The sequence below is a fragment of the Carettochelys insculpta genome, chromosome 6, assembly GCF_033958435.1.
Source record: "Carettochelys insculpta isolate YL-2023 chromosome 6, ASM3395843v1, whole genome shotgun sequence".
Lineage (NCBI taxonomy): Eukaryota > Metazoa > Chordata > Testudines > Carettochelyidae > Carettochelys > Carettochelys insculpta.
Window position 1 is genome coordinate 74,005,427 of NC_134142.1, and position 16,397 is coordinate 74,021,823.

The following is a 16,397-nucleotide window of genomic DNA, read 5'->3' on the forward strand; positions in this document are numbered from 1 at the left end:
ATCCTTGGCAGACTCCAGAAGATTGCTGAGAGGGTGTACCCGGAATCGCAGTGAGGATTCCGCACAGAGAGGTCTACTGTTGACATGGCCTTCTCTCTAAGGCAGCTGCAGAAGAAATACAGGGAGCAGAGGAAGCCACTCTACAAAGCCTTCATCAACCTGACCAAGGCCTTTGACTTGGTCAGCAGGGATGGTCTGTTCAAACTGCTCCACAAGGTAGGCTGTCCTCCACGGTTACTCAAGATGATCCAGTCATTCCACGAAGAGATGAGAAGACCCATCCAATATGACGGCGCATTATCGGATGCTTTCAGAACCAGGAACAGTGTCAAACAAGGATGCGTGCTTGCTGCGACATTGTTCGGGATCTTCTTCGCACTCCTCCTGAAGCATGCCTTTGGATCTTCAACAGAGGGCATCTTGCTGCACACAGGATCTGATGGGAAACTGTTTAATCTTGCAAGGCTGAAAGCTAAGTCTAAGGTGTGGGAAGTCCTCATCAGAGACGTGCTGTTCACAGATGCTGCTGCTGTAGTGTCTCACACAGAAGACCAGCTTCAAAAACTGCTGGATCAGTTCTCCAAAGCGTGCAAGGACTTTGGGCTTACCATCAGCCTAAAGAAGACAAACGTACTCGGTCAGGATGTTGCTGAATCCCCATCAATCAGCATTGACAACTATACGTTAGAGGTCGTTCGCGAGTTCGTTTACCTCAGGTCCACCATCACTGACACCCTGTCGTTGGACACTGAGCTAAATAGGAGGATCGGAAAAGCGGCCACAACTCTGTCCAGACTCAGCAAGAGAGTGTGGAATAACAACAAGCTGTACACTCACACCAAAATGCAAGTCTACAGAGCCTGCATCCTCAGCACCCTCCTTTATGGCAGCGAGACTTGGACCCTGTATGCCCGCCAGGAAAAGAGGCTGAACGTCTTCCACTTGCGCTGCCTCAGGCACATCCTTGGAATATTATGGAAGGACAGAGTGACCAACACCGCCGTCCTTGAGCAAGCTGGAATCCCAGCCATGCACACTCTCCTCAGGCAGCATCAGCTCCGCTGGCTTGGCCACATCCACAGGATGAATGATGGAAGGATTCCAAAAGACATCCTGTATGGTGAGCTAGCCTCTGGCAAAAGACCTCCCGGACTCCCCCAGCTGCGCTACAAAGATGTCTGCAAGAGAGACCTCAGAGAGGTAGACATAGAGCTGGACAACTGGGAAGAACTAGCAGATGACCGCAGCAGATGGAGGCAGGGGTTACACAAGGGCCTTCAGAAGGGCGAGATGAGGATCAGACAGCTAGCAGAGGAGAAGCGAGTGCACAGAAAGCACAATAAGGACTTGCCAGACATCCACCACATCTGCAAGAGATGCAGCAAGGACTGTCACTCTCGTGTGGGTCTTCATAGTCACAATAGATGCTGTAAATGAAGTCCTCAATTGAGACTATAAAGGGCGTGATCCATAGTCTATGCAGACTGAAGGATGCCTACTACTATGTCTACCCTGGCCCCTCCCCTTTCGAAAGGAGCAAGCAAATGTGATGGATTAAAATTCAAATGACATGTCAGTTTACATATTCAGCATCTCATTTGCATAATGGCCGCTCACTGCTTTGAAAGAGCAGCTGTTGAAGTGCAAAACAGCCATGTAGACAGGGTACCTACGAAAGGAAGCCCCGTTAACACGGGGGTTTTGCATTTCAAAAGCAACTCTTCTGGAAGGGTGAGGGGTTGGTATGTAAATGAGGTGTTGAGTATGCAAATTAGTCTTATTTGCATTTTAATCCATTATACTTGCATGCCCATTTTTGAAAGGGAGGGGCCAGTGTAGATGTAGTCACAAAGAAGTATAACATGCCTCTTTTTATATTGACTGAGGATTTAGTCTTTTATGTTGTCAGCTTAAAATATTTTTAAACATACTTTCTTGACTGTTGTTAGCACTGAAGATTTTTAAATAACCTCAGTTTTAAGAAAACATTTTAGGCCTTTGCTTGCTGGGTTGTGATTTGTGAGTTTTATTTTTTCTATTTCTCTGTTCGGACCACAAAAATTGACAAATCATTTTCTGCTTCTCTGCAGTTGCTGGCTTAAGGCTGAGCACAGCAGGAGAGTTTGTTTGTTTCAGGGGGCAAATTAAAATTTAAAGTACTCTGGCAACACTTATAAGTCTTACCTAGTATTGAAGCTTTCTAAACAAAACTCATTTGGGAGCGGGGCAAACTTGACTTTTGTAATTTCATGGTATTGTTTTGACGGTGCATTATGTTCCTTTGTTGAAGGAAATAACATGCACTCCACTTGTAAAAACTGGTTTATTAGAGCTCTGCAAGGATACTGTAAAGTGAGATTTTTAGAAACCATGAAGTGATCGGTTGTTTTTCAATATTGTGAGTAATTCTTTTTCTCTAAATGACACTCCCCCAGATACAAAAATAGGTGAATGTGATATAGCAGTGAACTGGGGATCAACAAAATCGGTCTAGTTTTATATATTAATATAAAATATTTAAAATTTTATATGGAAACATACACCATTATTTTGCAAAGGCTGAATGGCCTTACAGTTGCTCTCAAATTGTCACATACTGAATAGATGTGTTGTTTGGTTTTTGTTTAGTACCCCATCTCGCATTGCTAAAGGAGTAGACAATACCAGAATGAGCCTTCATGGTGCTAGTGGTGGACCCGAGAGATCACGAGACAGACGCAGGTCAAGTGACAGATCACGAGATTCTTCCCACGAAAGAACAGAGTCTCAACTCACTCCATGTATCAGGAATGTAACCTCACCAACAAGACAACACCATGGTGGTAGGTTTGGGACTAATTTTTGTTCCAAAACTTAAGCTTTTGATCTGGTCATTGTTAATTTGCATGGAGCAAACTAAGAAAAAATCTTTGTAAATGTGATGTCAAGATTATAACAATTCCCAGTACATGTTCAAATTCCTCAAACTAGGAAAATGCTTATCATGAATTAGAAATATTCCATTTTAGTTCAAAACTCGTGTGTTCCATTTAGGCTCTATATTATCGAATTGTGTTTTGGTTTGCAGTTCCTGTTTTTGATATGATTCCCTGCTATGTAGGCTATGCGCTATAATGTTGAGTCACAATAGCCAGAGAACTCTAGGAAGCCTGGTTAATGTTTTCTCTTACCACAGCAACTTAAATATCTGAAGGGGGGGAGACTGGGTGGCGAATCCCACCATAAAAAAACAAACAAACAAACATGATTTTATTTTGGAAATTGGTGAACTCTTTCTGATATAAAGTTTTGAACTCTGGAGCCTCTCCAATATAGTTGGCCTTTTGAAAAAAAACAAACTCGGCCTTTCCATATCTTTTCAAGACTGGCTCCCTGCCCTGTGTGATGTCTTGTAGGAAAAGGAGCTAGTGTAGAAGAGGGAAGCTGATGTCATGTGCTGAGCAAAGTGCTAAACGTTTCCTTGAGTTTGGCATTGGGGAGCTTCTGTTGTGTGTTGGCACAGCTGATAGATATAGCTAGAATGACTTGCTACGGGAGGGTCATGATTAGTTCTCATGTCATGCCAGTAAAAGAAACATAATGTCAAACAGCTTGATTTTGTGGATTTTTGTAATTATAGCATCTCAGATTCAAATGTGAAATCTTACTTGATTCTCACTCTGAATTAAACTAATTTTTTTCCAATTCCAAAAGCAAGCTTCAAAATGAGCATCCCTACATTGCTGTTTTCTGATGTGCTTAACCATTCAAAGCTGGTGAACTATTTGCATTAATATTTAAGGCACGAGAGAAAGTATTGCAACACTGAGCAAGAGGACTGTTAAGATATAACTTACTCCTGAATTCTGAACTTCCTTCGTGCCTGAAGAGCACAAGTAGAATTGCTTCACTTGATTACTATATGGATGAAAATGAAGGTGTGAAAGTTGCAATATTTTTGTCACAAGATAACTTTGAGGCGAAGAGTATCTTAGAAATCAAGAGATTAAAGATTTTTATAGATGAGAACATCTACAATAATACTAGCAATGATTAAAATCCTTTTTTAACAAGATACAAATTCTTGTGATTCAGGGCTTAAATTAACTGCTGAGAGATGGGGCTAGGTAAAAAAAAAATCCCTTATAGGTATGTTTTTCCCTCATTGTCCACTATTGATGTATTTTTTGCTGCTTTGTGGTCTGTTGAGCAAGTAACAACAAAAGGTGCACCCTAGTCTGAATCATTATAAGTCTGTTAGCAGTTTCTGTTTGTCATACTGAACAAGGATAGTAGCAGGGTTGAAGCAAATGATACAGAATGCTGCAAAATCTTAACTGTTGTTTCAAAGCAGTGCTTTTAAATGTGCCTGTTTTAATTTGCTGAAAAACTAAATTGTGCAATACACTGAACTACTCCTCTATGAAAATGGAATATTAAATTTTCTTAGAAGCTCTTTTGGAGAGAGAAAAATACTTGTATATACAGAAAATATTTTTGGTTGGAAATGTAGCTTTTATGACAAGCTACTCTTCTGAAGGCCAGTTTGTGAATCTACTGCACAAGCTTGCTGCTCAGTAACTTACTGTGTGGAAGTTTTGATATGCTGAAATCCCCTTGGGGACTTTCACAGTGCTGTAGCAATGTCCGCACAGGGTGTTATTTCATGGCAAGCTAATGTGCTAGAATTTCCATGCATTAACTTGCTGTGCAGACGAGACCTAAGACATTCTTTTCAGTTAACCAGGTCACCATGTTTCATGTGTGTTTTTAAAAAATAAGGGAGATGATCTGACGAGCTCTAGTAAACCTAACATTTTGACTTCCCTTCCCACCATTTCTGTGTTTAGATCGAGAAAAGGATCACAGTTCGTCTCGGCCCAGCAGTCCTCGTCCTCAGAAAACTTCTCCAAATAGTTCCAGTTACAGTGTTGGGAACAGCAGTAGAAACAGCAGCCAGTCAAGTTCAGATGGGAGTTGCAAGAGTGCTGGGGAAATGGTATTTGTATATGAGAATGCAAAAGAAGGAGCCCGGAGCGTAAGAACCTCTGAACGAGTTACACTTATCGTGGACAACACTAGATTTGTTGTAGATCCTTCTATTTTTACTGCACAGCCTAATACAATGTTGGGCAGGTTGGTATTATTATTCTGCAGAATAGAGAGTAATTATTTTTGACTGGTTTTTGGTAAAGCAAGTGATAAACCTTAATGTTTTGGCTGCTAATATCTTATCTTTTAATTTTTTTAAATATTTTTAAAAAACTAAGACTGTCTAGACTGGAGCATATAGTTGATTTTAAGAGACTTAGTTCCAGTTCATAATGTACCTGTCTTCCCTGCAAATATCATTAGGTCGATTTTAAGGGGTGCTAAATTTGGCTTTTGTGTCCTGCCCATTTCACGAGGAGTAATGCCAGGTTTGAATTTACAGGTTGATCTTAAGGCTAGTGTAGAAACAGTATTGTTTTAACTCAGTTTTTGGTCTCCAGAGGTATTGCACAGAGACCACCATTGTGTCCATTCTGGCCATCGCTTTCACCTTCACTACTGTCCAGGTGTACAGGAAGCTCGGGAATTGTGAATTTCCTTTCTGGCCATTGTGACTAACACACCTCAGGAGCACATCTGTCCGTGAGTTCTAAGGGTCACAAAAGAGCTCCAGCATGGAGCAATCAGGAGATCCAAGGTCTCATTGCTGTGTGTGTGGATGAATCTGTTCTGCAGCAACTGTGAAACAGCAAAAGAAATGCGGATATATATGGGAAGATTTCCCAGGGCAGCATGGAGAAAGTTTATACCAGGGACACTAAGCAGTGCTGGGTGAAAATCAATGAGCTTAGATGTATCAGAGGATAAAAGAATCCGACAGGTGGTCTGGGTCATCTTCCAAAACCTGCTGCTTTTATGAGTATCTTGATATGATTTTGGGGAAAGACCAAAATGTGACCATGGTCACATACAGCTGCCTGGACTGTTCAGGAGAGACTGCTCGGCTGTCTTGTGAGAGCAGGAAGGAGGAGGAGATGGTGGTTGATGAAGAAGAAGGAAAAGATGAGTAAGTCCATCAGCAGGTGACTGATGAAGCTTATCCTGGAGTCAGCCAGGACCACTTCATCAATTTGGAGGCAGTCCCCTCACCACAGGATCTTCTGCAGGCAAGCAAAGCTGGAGAGTGCACTTCTGTTAAATATATTTTTTAAACTGCTACAAGTGGGTTGCGACTAGGGTGAGGTAGACCTATGCATCCACAGCCCAGGGCCCCTAGAACAGCTTGTTAGTGTTTCTGGGGAATGGAGCACTGATCCTTTTTGGAAATCTCCATAAAGGTCTTTGACAGGTACTCTTTTTATTTTTCTCATGAGGTTTTTGGGGAGGCCTAACTTGTTTTAGATTCCATGATAGCATACCTTGCCATGCCAAGCCACCAGTAAGTAATCTGGAATCATGGCACCACAGAGCATCCTTGCAAATTTCCCAGCCTTGTGCCCACAGAATATGAGCACATTCTCTCTTTCAGTTATTCTTAGGAGGTTGATGTCTCTTTTTTGCAACCTAGAAGCAGCACAGGAACTTTCATCAGAGAGGTAGCCGTGTTAGTCTGTGTCCTCGAACAGCAAGAAACAGACAGATTTCCTTCTGTCCCTGTTGGAATTGCATAGGGACCCTCTGCCCATAATGAACAATTACACAATCTTCTCACTGTCTCCTGGCCTCTCCCCTTTTTGGGGGCCCAGAATCTGGGGGGGTAAGGGCAACAACAGCCTTGGGGTCACACTAGTTAGCAGCAGCAGCAGAGTCACATGGGTGTCTGCTCATTCATAAGGCTTTTTCTCAAAGCATCTCTGATTTGCATTGCACATATGTGTGCTATTCTGATTGCTCCTGTGTTGTGCTGTTCATAAGTACTGGCCAGGACATGTGGCTCTGCCTGCTAGTGTGGCATGAAATTTTCCTCCTTTGCCTCATGAAGGTTATGAAGCACACAGCAAGCCCCCACTATGATGGGGATGTTGGCTTTGCTGATGTCCGAAAGGAGTCAGAAGGCACCTGAATCTGGCTTTTAAACTGCCAAAGGCACATCCTACCACCATTCTGCAGTGTCTCATGCTGTAGCTGAAGAGGCTCTGGCTGCAGTTGAGGGTGCCTATGTATGGCTTCATGAACCAAGAGAGCCGAGCTTAAGCAGGGTCACCCAGTATCACTGTGGGCATCTTCACGACTCCAAACTTGATTTTTCTGGTTTGGGAAGAAAGTCCCATTCTGGAACTTCCTGTACAGACCAGCATTTCTAAAGATGTGTGCGTCGTGAACCTTTCATGACCATTCGACTTAGATGTTGGTGAAACAACCTTTGTGATCCACCAGCACCTGCAACACTATGGAGAAGTAACTGTTATGGTTTATATAGTCTGAGGCTAAGTAGTCTGGAACCAGGCTGGGGATGTGCATTCCATCTATTGCCCCACCGTTGTTAGGAAACCCTGTGGCAGCAAAGCCATCCACTAGGTCTTGCACGTTTCCCAGAGTCACGGCCTTTTGCAGCAGAAAGACATTGATTGCCTTCACTACCTGGATCACAACAGTCCTCACTGTAGATCTGCCCACTCTGAATTGATTTCCCACTAACTGGTAGCTGTTAGGTGTTGCAAACTTCCACAGAGGAATTGCCTCTCACTTGTGAATAGCGAAGCAAGTCTCATTTTGGTGTCCCAGCACTGCAGGGCAGGGGACAGCAAAGCACAAAGTTCTATGAAAGTGGCCTTGTGCATGTGGAAGTTGTTGTACAGCCCCTGCTGATCATCTCATACCTGCAAAACGACCTGGTCCTGCCAGTGTGTGTGCTAGTTTCACGGCTCCAGAACTGGTGCTCCACTGTGTACAATGCATCCATTGCAGCCAGAATCTCTGTGTTCCTTCTCCTTTCTAATGCTTCAGATGCAGCCATGTTGACCATCTCAGGGTCCTCCTCTAAATCTTCTTCCTCCTGGCTGCTTAGGCACATCAGATATTGCAACACAGTGCATGAAGTAATCATAACACAATCTGCAACAACTCTGAGCTCCTCCAGATCCGTGCAAGCCCCTTGTAATGGCATATGTCGGCAGGCTTTGGAAAAGTGGTGCGAAAATTCCTTTGGCAGTTTGTTTTCAATGGGAGCAGGCAGTGAGGGCAGTGCACTCTGGGATGATATCAGACACGCACAACAACACAGAAACCCAGAATGCAGTGGGGCTGCTGGAACTGTGGGTTAGGTACACACAATACACTGACGCACTCAAATTTAGCAAAGGTAATAGAGACATACTGTCAACTTTCTGGATATGTGTGGACACGCACCATCGACATTATAAAATCTAGTGGCAAAATGTCAGCTTTAGTAAATTCAACCTTATTTCTTAGTGTAAACATAGCCTTAGTTACTGTGTAAGTTCTTCTTTCTTGTATTTCACTTCATGTGGTTTTGTGACAGAGCATGTAACACACACAGTTGTATCCAAGTGACATGAATATTGTAAAAAGGCAATAAGTATCAGAGAGGTAGCTGTGTTAGTCTGTACCTTCGAAAACAGCAAGAAGTCTTGTGGGACCTCTTACTGGGACCCCGCTCTTTAAATATCCCTGAGAAACCCACCCCCCATGCATCTGATGAAGCGGGTCTTTGCCCACGAAAGCTTATGCTCCAAAATATCTGTTAGTCTATAAGGTGCCACAAGACTTCTTGTCGTTGTTGAAGCTACAGACTAATACGGCTACCTCTCTGATACTTATTCAAAACCAGTCGCTTTGTAGGCTCATGACTCCTGAAAAATGTGAAGACAGGCTGGCTTGAAGCAACATTGGACTCTGACAAGGGCTCATGTCCCCCTGTCTGATCTGACTTGGTTTTTCCTCTTTTGATAAGTCCTGTTGATACCGGGCCATTTCCACCTTGCTGAATAGACCTTGTCAGCTCTGGCCCCCACTTTTACTGGGACCCCACTCTTTAAATACCCCTCTGAAACCCCCCCTCCCCCCACGACTCATGAAGCGGGTCTTTGCCCACATAAGCGTAGTCTCCAAAATATCTGTTAGTCTATAAGGTGCCATGAGACTTCTTGTAGTTGCAAAAAGGTAATGAGATCTGTGAAATGGGAAAGGTGATCACTGCTGGTAAGTTGGCTCTCAGAGGAAATGAAACATACATCTGTTAATGGAAGCTTTGCTTCCTCATCTTTTGCCTATTTTTGCTTCAAGCCAGCCTGTCTTCACATTTTTCAGGAGTCATGAGCTGCGGTCAGAATACAAAGCGACTGGTTTTGAATAGACCCAGTGAGTGTTAGGATTATTTGCATTCTTCCCTTCTTAATTCATTTTTTATGACGACAAAACAATGGCCATTAGATAATCTCTGTGATAAGAGTTAAAGAAAGCCATTTAGGAAAATATGGATTATCATGGTGTTCTGGTCAGTTGAATAGTCCTACTGGTGCTTAACACCCACAAATTCCTGTTTTCTAATGTGGCATACTCTGTATCTGGCAGATTGAATGACACTGCCTAGCAAGACAGATAGTTGTCAGTGTTCCTTAGGAAAGAGAATCAGAATGTTTGATTAATTGTTGAATGAAGGCTTAAAAGAGTCATCACTTCGATATATGACTTTAATATTTAATATTGAATATAATTAATTACTATTAATATTTAATAGCAATATTTAACATTTTAATGTTGACTTTAATGTTTGTGAATTTTTATTAAACTGGTCAGAAAAGACGCTTTAGATCAACCAGCCTGGTGCCAGGCACTTTCCCACATCCCATATTTAAAACAGTCAGTTTTTCCTCTTCCTGGGACTCTGATGCTAGACCACTAAATTGTGCTATTCAGTATTTATACTTGTGTGAGATGTTCACATGAAACATGGCTGTGTATTAGCACAGCACTCATTGTCATATTTTTAAACATGTTTGGATGCCAAGATGTAATTTATAAACCACCTCATGCTTTGTTTAAATGACCCATGTGAGGAGTATATGTCACAAGAACGAACAAAAGGAAACAGAACAATTGGACTTAGGCAAGTCTTTTGTATTAGAAGTAAATGTTATCACCCTTCAAAGGGCATGAGACTACTTCTTGCATACGTCATTATACAATCTAGGAATCCAGCAAATCTGAGTCTCTCAAGTGGCAACATAACACAAGAGCTTCAGTTTAATGCAATTCCAAGTTTGTGTCCCATGTCAAGGAGCCTATTCAATGAGCAATTTGACTTTTGCCTTTGGAGAAGTTGCCTCCATAACTCCTTCACTGTACTCTGCTGTTTTCCGTACAAAGGTTGTGCTTAATTGTAGAAGGGCTGTGTGGCATGTGTTGAAAAGAAGCAGAGTTAAAGCTGCAGTTTCATGTAATTTGCTTCCACTGAGGGTTTTTTTTCAAGCATAGATCCTCGAAGGAAAACTGTGGGTGGACTTTGCATGGTTTCAGGACTCTGCCTACATGGCTTTCTTGGCAGGATTAGAGCCTTGATTTGTACAAAGCCATAAATATAGTAGTGTTTCCTACCTTCTCTCCCCTCCTTTTTTCCTCTTTCTCCATTGTATCTCCCTTGTATTCTTACTCCTCTTTCTCCCCTTACATCGTCCTTCCCAGTGCTATTCAATAGCTTCATCAGCAATTTAGATATTGGCATAGAGCATATGCTTATTAAGTCTGCAGATGACACCAAGCTGGGAGGGGTTGCAGCTGCTTTGCAGGATAGAGTCAGAATTCAAAATGATCTGGACAAACTGGAGAAATGGTCTGAAGTAAATAAGATGAAGTTTAATAAGGACAAATGCAAAGTACTCCACTTGGGAAGGAACTATCAGCTTCACACTTACAAAATGGGAAGTGACTATCTAGGAAGGAGTGCTGTGGAAAGGGATTTAGGGGTCATAGTGGATCACAAGCTAAATATGAGTCAACAGTGTGACCATGTTGCAAAAGAAGGCAGCATGATTCTGGGATGCATTAGCAGGCGAGACACTGTAAGTCATTCTTACCCTCTACTCAGTGTTCATGAGGTCTCAGTTGGAGTATTGTGTCCAGTTCTGCATACCACTTCTCAAGAAGGATGTGGAGAAATTGGACAAGGTCCAGAGAAGAACAAGAAGAATGATTAAAGGTATAGAGAACACGAGCCACGAGGGAAGACTGAAAAGAACTGGGCTTGTTTAGCTTAGAAAAGAGAAGACTGAGTGGACATCATTGCAGTTTAAGTACCTAAAAGAGTGTTACAATGACAATGGAGAAAAATTGTTCACCTTGACTTCTGAGGATAGGACAAGAGCAGTGGGCTTAAACTGCAGTAAGGGAATTTTAGGTTGGAAATGAGGAAAACTTCCTAACTGTCAGGGTGGTTAAACACTGGAATAAATTGCCTAGGGAGGTTGTGGAATCTCCATTACTGGAGATGTCTGTTTAACCTGCTCTTAAATGTGTGTTGGGGATGGTCTACATGGAGCTTAGTCCTGCTGTGAGGGCAGGGGACTGGACTGGATGACCTCTCGAGGTCCATTCCAGTTCTAGTGTTCTGATTCTCTGAAAACCAGCATCTTTAACCTTCTTTATTCTTGAGTAGGATTATGAGGTGGCAGAAGAGATTAAATGAAATGTTTTTGATATGTGTGAGGAGTGGATGGGAAGCAATCTGCATGTAGTGTAAAACTCAGCAAATCTCTTGTCTGTTCTCTGGCCTAAGTCACTGAGAGAGACAGCTAGTGACAGAAATACTAGACGTCCATGTGTAGTTGAGATGTTACTAGGTTAGTCTCTCTTCCATGGATTGGTCTAATGAACAAGCTTATTCTATACTTTGGCCAGTTCAAAAGTAGTTTATTAATAAAAATATGAAAATGAAACCATTTAATGAGGCTCCTTCTCCAGCACCAGTTCACAGGACACTGAGCAAGAACTGTTTTACCAGAATCTCCTTGGAGCTGAAAGTTACCATAGTGCAGACTTACTGTTTAAGCCTAATAGAACCAACTGGACTCTCACCTTCATAAATTAAATATTAAATTCATTCGTTAAAAGGGAGATAGATACGAATGTAAAGGCTGGCATCCTATATTAATACAAAAATTTCTCAGATCGGGCATTTGCCCCTGATACATACAGAAATCTTTTTTTTGCAACTGGATGCATTTTCAAAGTAAAATGTATGATGGTATAAGGTGGCTAACAGCATACTACTTCATGCCTTAAAGCCTGTTCCTATGTTTAGGGGAAAAAAAAGAATAAGGCTGTGTTTCGGCTCTATGTCTGATGTAAAATAATGCCAGTTTGATGTTTATGAAGAGTGTAGAAACAAAAGATAGTTTTGAAAACTAAAACTGTACTTCAGAGTGAATGTCCTTTCGTAATATGAACATAACTCCTATTAATATGTGGAGTAAAGTTTGAAGTAGATTCAGACACTTTTGCTGTGTTAAATTTGCCTCTTAAAATGGTAGATCAGGACAATTTATGCAGCAGAGAATTGTGTCCTGTGCTGCTTCACCATAGAATGCTTTCTTAGCCTCATTAATAATAAGCAATCCTGTAGCATCTTAAAGACTAGCACATTTATTATTAGTATCCAGGGTTTTAGGAAATAACTCTGTACTCAATAATCTGAGGGAATGGGTCTTACCCATGAAACCTAATAAATTTGTTAGTCCTTAAGATGCTACAGGACTGCTTGTTGTTTGTGAACCTACTGACTAACACAGCTACCCATCTTAGTTTAATTAGGCTTCTACAACAGTGTTAATTTTGATGTGTGCAATACCAGTAACACTCTTTACTGCGGTAGTCCTTGTTGATTGTGTTATGTATAGCAGAGACACAGGCCAGATCCTCCATTGGAAGCACATAATGGGGGGAAGTGGTAGGAACCAGAAGCAGAAGGAGGAGGATTTGAACAGAGATGTGAGCAGAGACTGGTAGAATGGGGAGTGTAATGGTAAAACATTAGAGATTAGGAACGAGCTGGATATCTTACTGTCAAAACTGGGAATGCTGCGGAGGCAGTGCCCTCAGAAAACATGTTCTTCTTATTACTCTGTAGCAACCACTCTCCAAGTCCTCCAAGCATCCTTATATGTTACATAATAAGCATCAGCATGAAAGGTTTGTTTCAACAAGAAATGTTTGAATATTTTTGAAGTGTGTGTTTTTTGTTTTTTTTTGTTTTTTTTTTCAAATTTGCAGGGGGTTGGAACTAAATGTAACTTTTAAATGGCCAGACATGGAAATTCCAAATTTTAGCCAGCTCCACTGAACAGTGCACCTGCCTTTCATCTTACGGTACAGGGTACAAAACATCTGAGATGGTGTGTGAATTCTGTGCCATTATATTGGCAGTTTTAGGATGTTGTGCTTCATCTAAGTTCCATCTAAGTAAATTAAACTGAATTGTAACTGAATTGTCATTCTGTTAAATAGGATGTTTGGATCAGGCAGAGAACATAACTTCACCCGTCCCAATGAAAAGGGAGAATATGAAGTAGCTGAAGGAATAGGATCAACTGTTTTTCGTGCTATTCTGGTGAGTTTTACACATGCACATGTAATCCCTGAAGGAATAGGCTCAACTGGTTTTTTGTGCTATTCTGGTGAGTCTCTCGCTCTCTCTCTCGCTCTCGTTATCCCTGATGCTGGAAAAGCTGAACATTTTTAAACCTATACAGGTGCATAATAAAAGTTTGACAAATGTTGTTAAAGCAGTATTTCTAATGCTTCCTGTGCTCTCCCTTTTTAAAATATAATCCATAAATAAATAATGATTTTTCCTTTTGAACAAGTAACTTCATGTGGAAGTAATTCAGAAATCTGCTTTTACTTTATCAGTTCTTGCTGCTTTTGCAGTGGAAGTAATTTATTTCAACAAACGTACCGGAAGTGGCAGTTGCAGAAAAATGCAAAGTGCAATCAAAAGAAAACTGACGGCTTTTAAACATTATCAGTATGCAGTCTGCCTACTGTACTGTTTTGTCGGCTGCGCTACAGTGTAGTGGAAGTTGAGCGATGTGTCTTGTACAAATTTCAAGATCAGGAGATTTTAAAATAGAAACTTCATACAACTAAAACTGTAAAATGACATTTAAGTTGATATTAGCCATTCTATTCTGGAAGCTCTAAGGATAATCTTTATTTTAAAATATTAATCATGGTTCAGTCTTTAAAGTTTGCGATACAAAGAATTGGGATTTATGCATGTGGAAAAGGTCATTTAATAATTAAGTGTTTCTATTGGTTGTCTAATATTTGTGCTTTTTCTATTTCACAAGGATTACTACAAAACTGGGATAATACGTTGTCCTGATGGAATATCTATTCCTGAACTGAGAGAAGCATGTGACTATCTTTGCATCTCCTTTGAATATAGTACTATCAAATGTAGAGATCTCAGTAAGTGGAATTTTGTTACCGCTTTTGTACTCTATCTTTAAAATATTACAAGAAAATTAAATGCATAATGTGAAATGTATAAAAATGCTTTTCTGCTCCTTCCTGATTAGCACAGCCCTTGTAAAAAAAAGTGTCTCACTGATGTCCTTATTTGTTCATGTATGTTCTTGTCTATACAAATTGAGAAATGTCAGCAGTTAGTTGATCTTTTGAAAACAAGTTCAGGAAGTGAACATAATGAACAGATCTCCCCATCATTTGTTACTCAGAGTTGGTCATTCTCTAATTTGAGTGTTTACTTTCAGTGACACGCTGCCTTAGTGAGATATTGATGTATAAAATAAGTTTAGCATCTGTGACCCCATTGGCTTGGTGGTGCAAATGCTCAAGTCTGTTAGTCCAAATAAAGTAGGCACAAAACTTCTAATACATAAAAAAGTGCATCATGGATAGTGCTTCAAATTTTGAAGCAGTTAAGTGACACATTTGGCTTTCCATTTATGAATCTCTGTTTCTGATAGTTGTAATCTCATATTATTGTAATGTCTCACATAGTGGGCCAATCTTCAAAAATGAGACCTTGGAGTTTCATAAGGTGTTCTTTCGCAGACTGGAGGGAGAAATCTTGGAGCGTATACATTCCACCAGCAGAAGTTAGCCCAATAAAAGCTATTACCTCATCTATCTTTTTCTCTCCTGTGTTAGGCTGCTACAGTACTGCAAATGTCCTTTTTTTTTTAAATGTGAAAAGAATTTTACAAGTTGCTATCATATACGTACTATAAAGACAAGAAAATTTTACCACTTCATGTGTATAAAAATACATGGTTGCACAATCTAGTTATGAGTTTACTCTTATAGACGAATAGGAAATTGCAGGACAACCCTTCTTGTACAAACCTTGACGCATTATTTCTGGGTATTTAAATTGAAATTGAAAATTGTTTTTGTTCATACTGGTAAGCAAAAGGAAATATATCATACCGCTTAACAGCCAAAGGAATTGATGTATACCTTGTTTTATTTCATTATGGGTGAATGTGTGCTACCGTTCAATTTTAATTCCAGCCTCCATTTCTCTACCAAGCTTCCCAATGTCAATACACTTTATGGGTTTGATTTCAGGTGCTCTCATGCATGAATTATCAAATGATGGTGCTCGCAGACAGTTTGAATTTTATCTTGAAGAAATGATTCTTCCGCTGATGGTAGCTAGTGCCCAGAGTGGCGAGAGAGAGTGCCACATTGTTGTGCTTACAGATGATGATGTGGTTGATTGGGATGAAGAGTATCCTCCACAGATGGGGGAGGAATATTCACAAAGTAAGTTTGGTTTTACACTTGTATTGAATTTAGGTCTTCGTGAATACTTTGTTGATTCTACACTGGTGTAAAATTCAGGCTGTATCATAGCATTACTACATCTCCACTGCTTCTATAGTGCCCAGATGATTTGTCCCTTCTTGGCAGTCACTTGATAATGAGTAGGACGTTTTCATGTCACCCTCCTATTCATGAAGTTTGTTGATGGCTGATCAGCCCAATTCTGGAGTCACAGATCTTATCACAGAAGAGGCAGGTGTTAGCGCCTCTCCAACAGCTACTGGGAAGTTTTGGATGCTCTTTTTCTCTTCTTTGCCTGTCGTCATCTGCACTGTGGCAGAACCTCTCAAATTGGCCACCCCTTGTCTCCACTGGGGATGGTCTTTGGCAAGGTTCTCACAATGCTGATGCTGCAGTTTTTTTTCCATGCGTGCCTTCGGCATGTCCTTATATCACTTCCACTGTCCCCCAATGCTTCTCTGTTCTTTCTCCAATTTGGAAAAGAGAATCTGTTTTGGGAGGTGCTGATCAGACATCTAAACTGACCAGTCCAAAGAAGTTGTTGATTAATAATAATGGCTTCAATGCTGGTTATGTTGGACTCTTCCAGGATGCTAGTGTTCGTATACCTATCCTCTTCTCCTGGAAGAGCAGCAGCGTTGATGACATTGTTCAAG

At 41.0% G+C, this 16,397-nt stretch overlaps 1 protein-coding gene across 2 annotated transcripts in view; it reads left to right on the forward strand.

Annotated features, from left to right (window-relative positions):
• BTBD10 (BTB domain containing 10) overlaps positions 1-16,397 on the forward strand; it is a 73,021-nt gene that overhangs the window by 42,947 nt on the left and 13,677 nt on the right. For both annotated transcript variants that reach the window (XM_074997343.1, XM_074997341.1), the window contains 5 exons: positions 2,629-2,822; positions 4,830-5,115; positions 13,432-13,534; positions 14,277-14,397; positions 15,523-15,720. In XM_074997343.1, coding sequence (XP_074853444.1) covers positions 2,669-2,822; positions 4,830-5,115; positions 13,432-13,534; positions 14,277-14,397; positions 15,523-15,720 — 862 coding nt within the window. In that variant the 5' untranslated portion in view covers positions 2,629-2,668. The remainder of the gene's footprint in view (positions 1-2,628; positions 2,823-4,829; positions 5,116-13,431; positions 13,535-14,276; positions 14,398-15,522; positions 15,721-16,397) is intronic.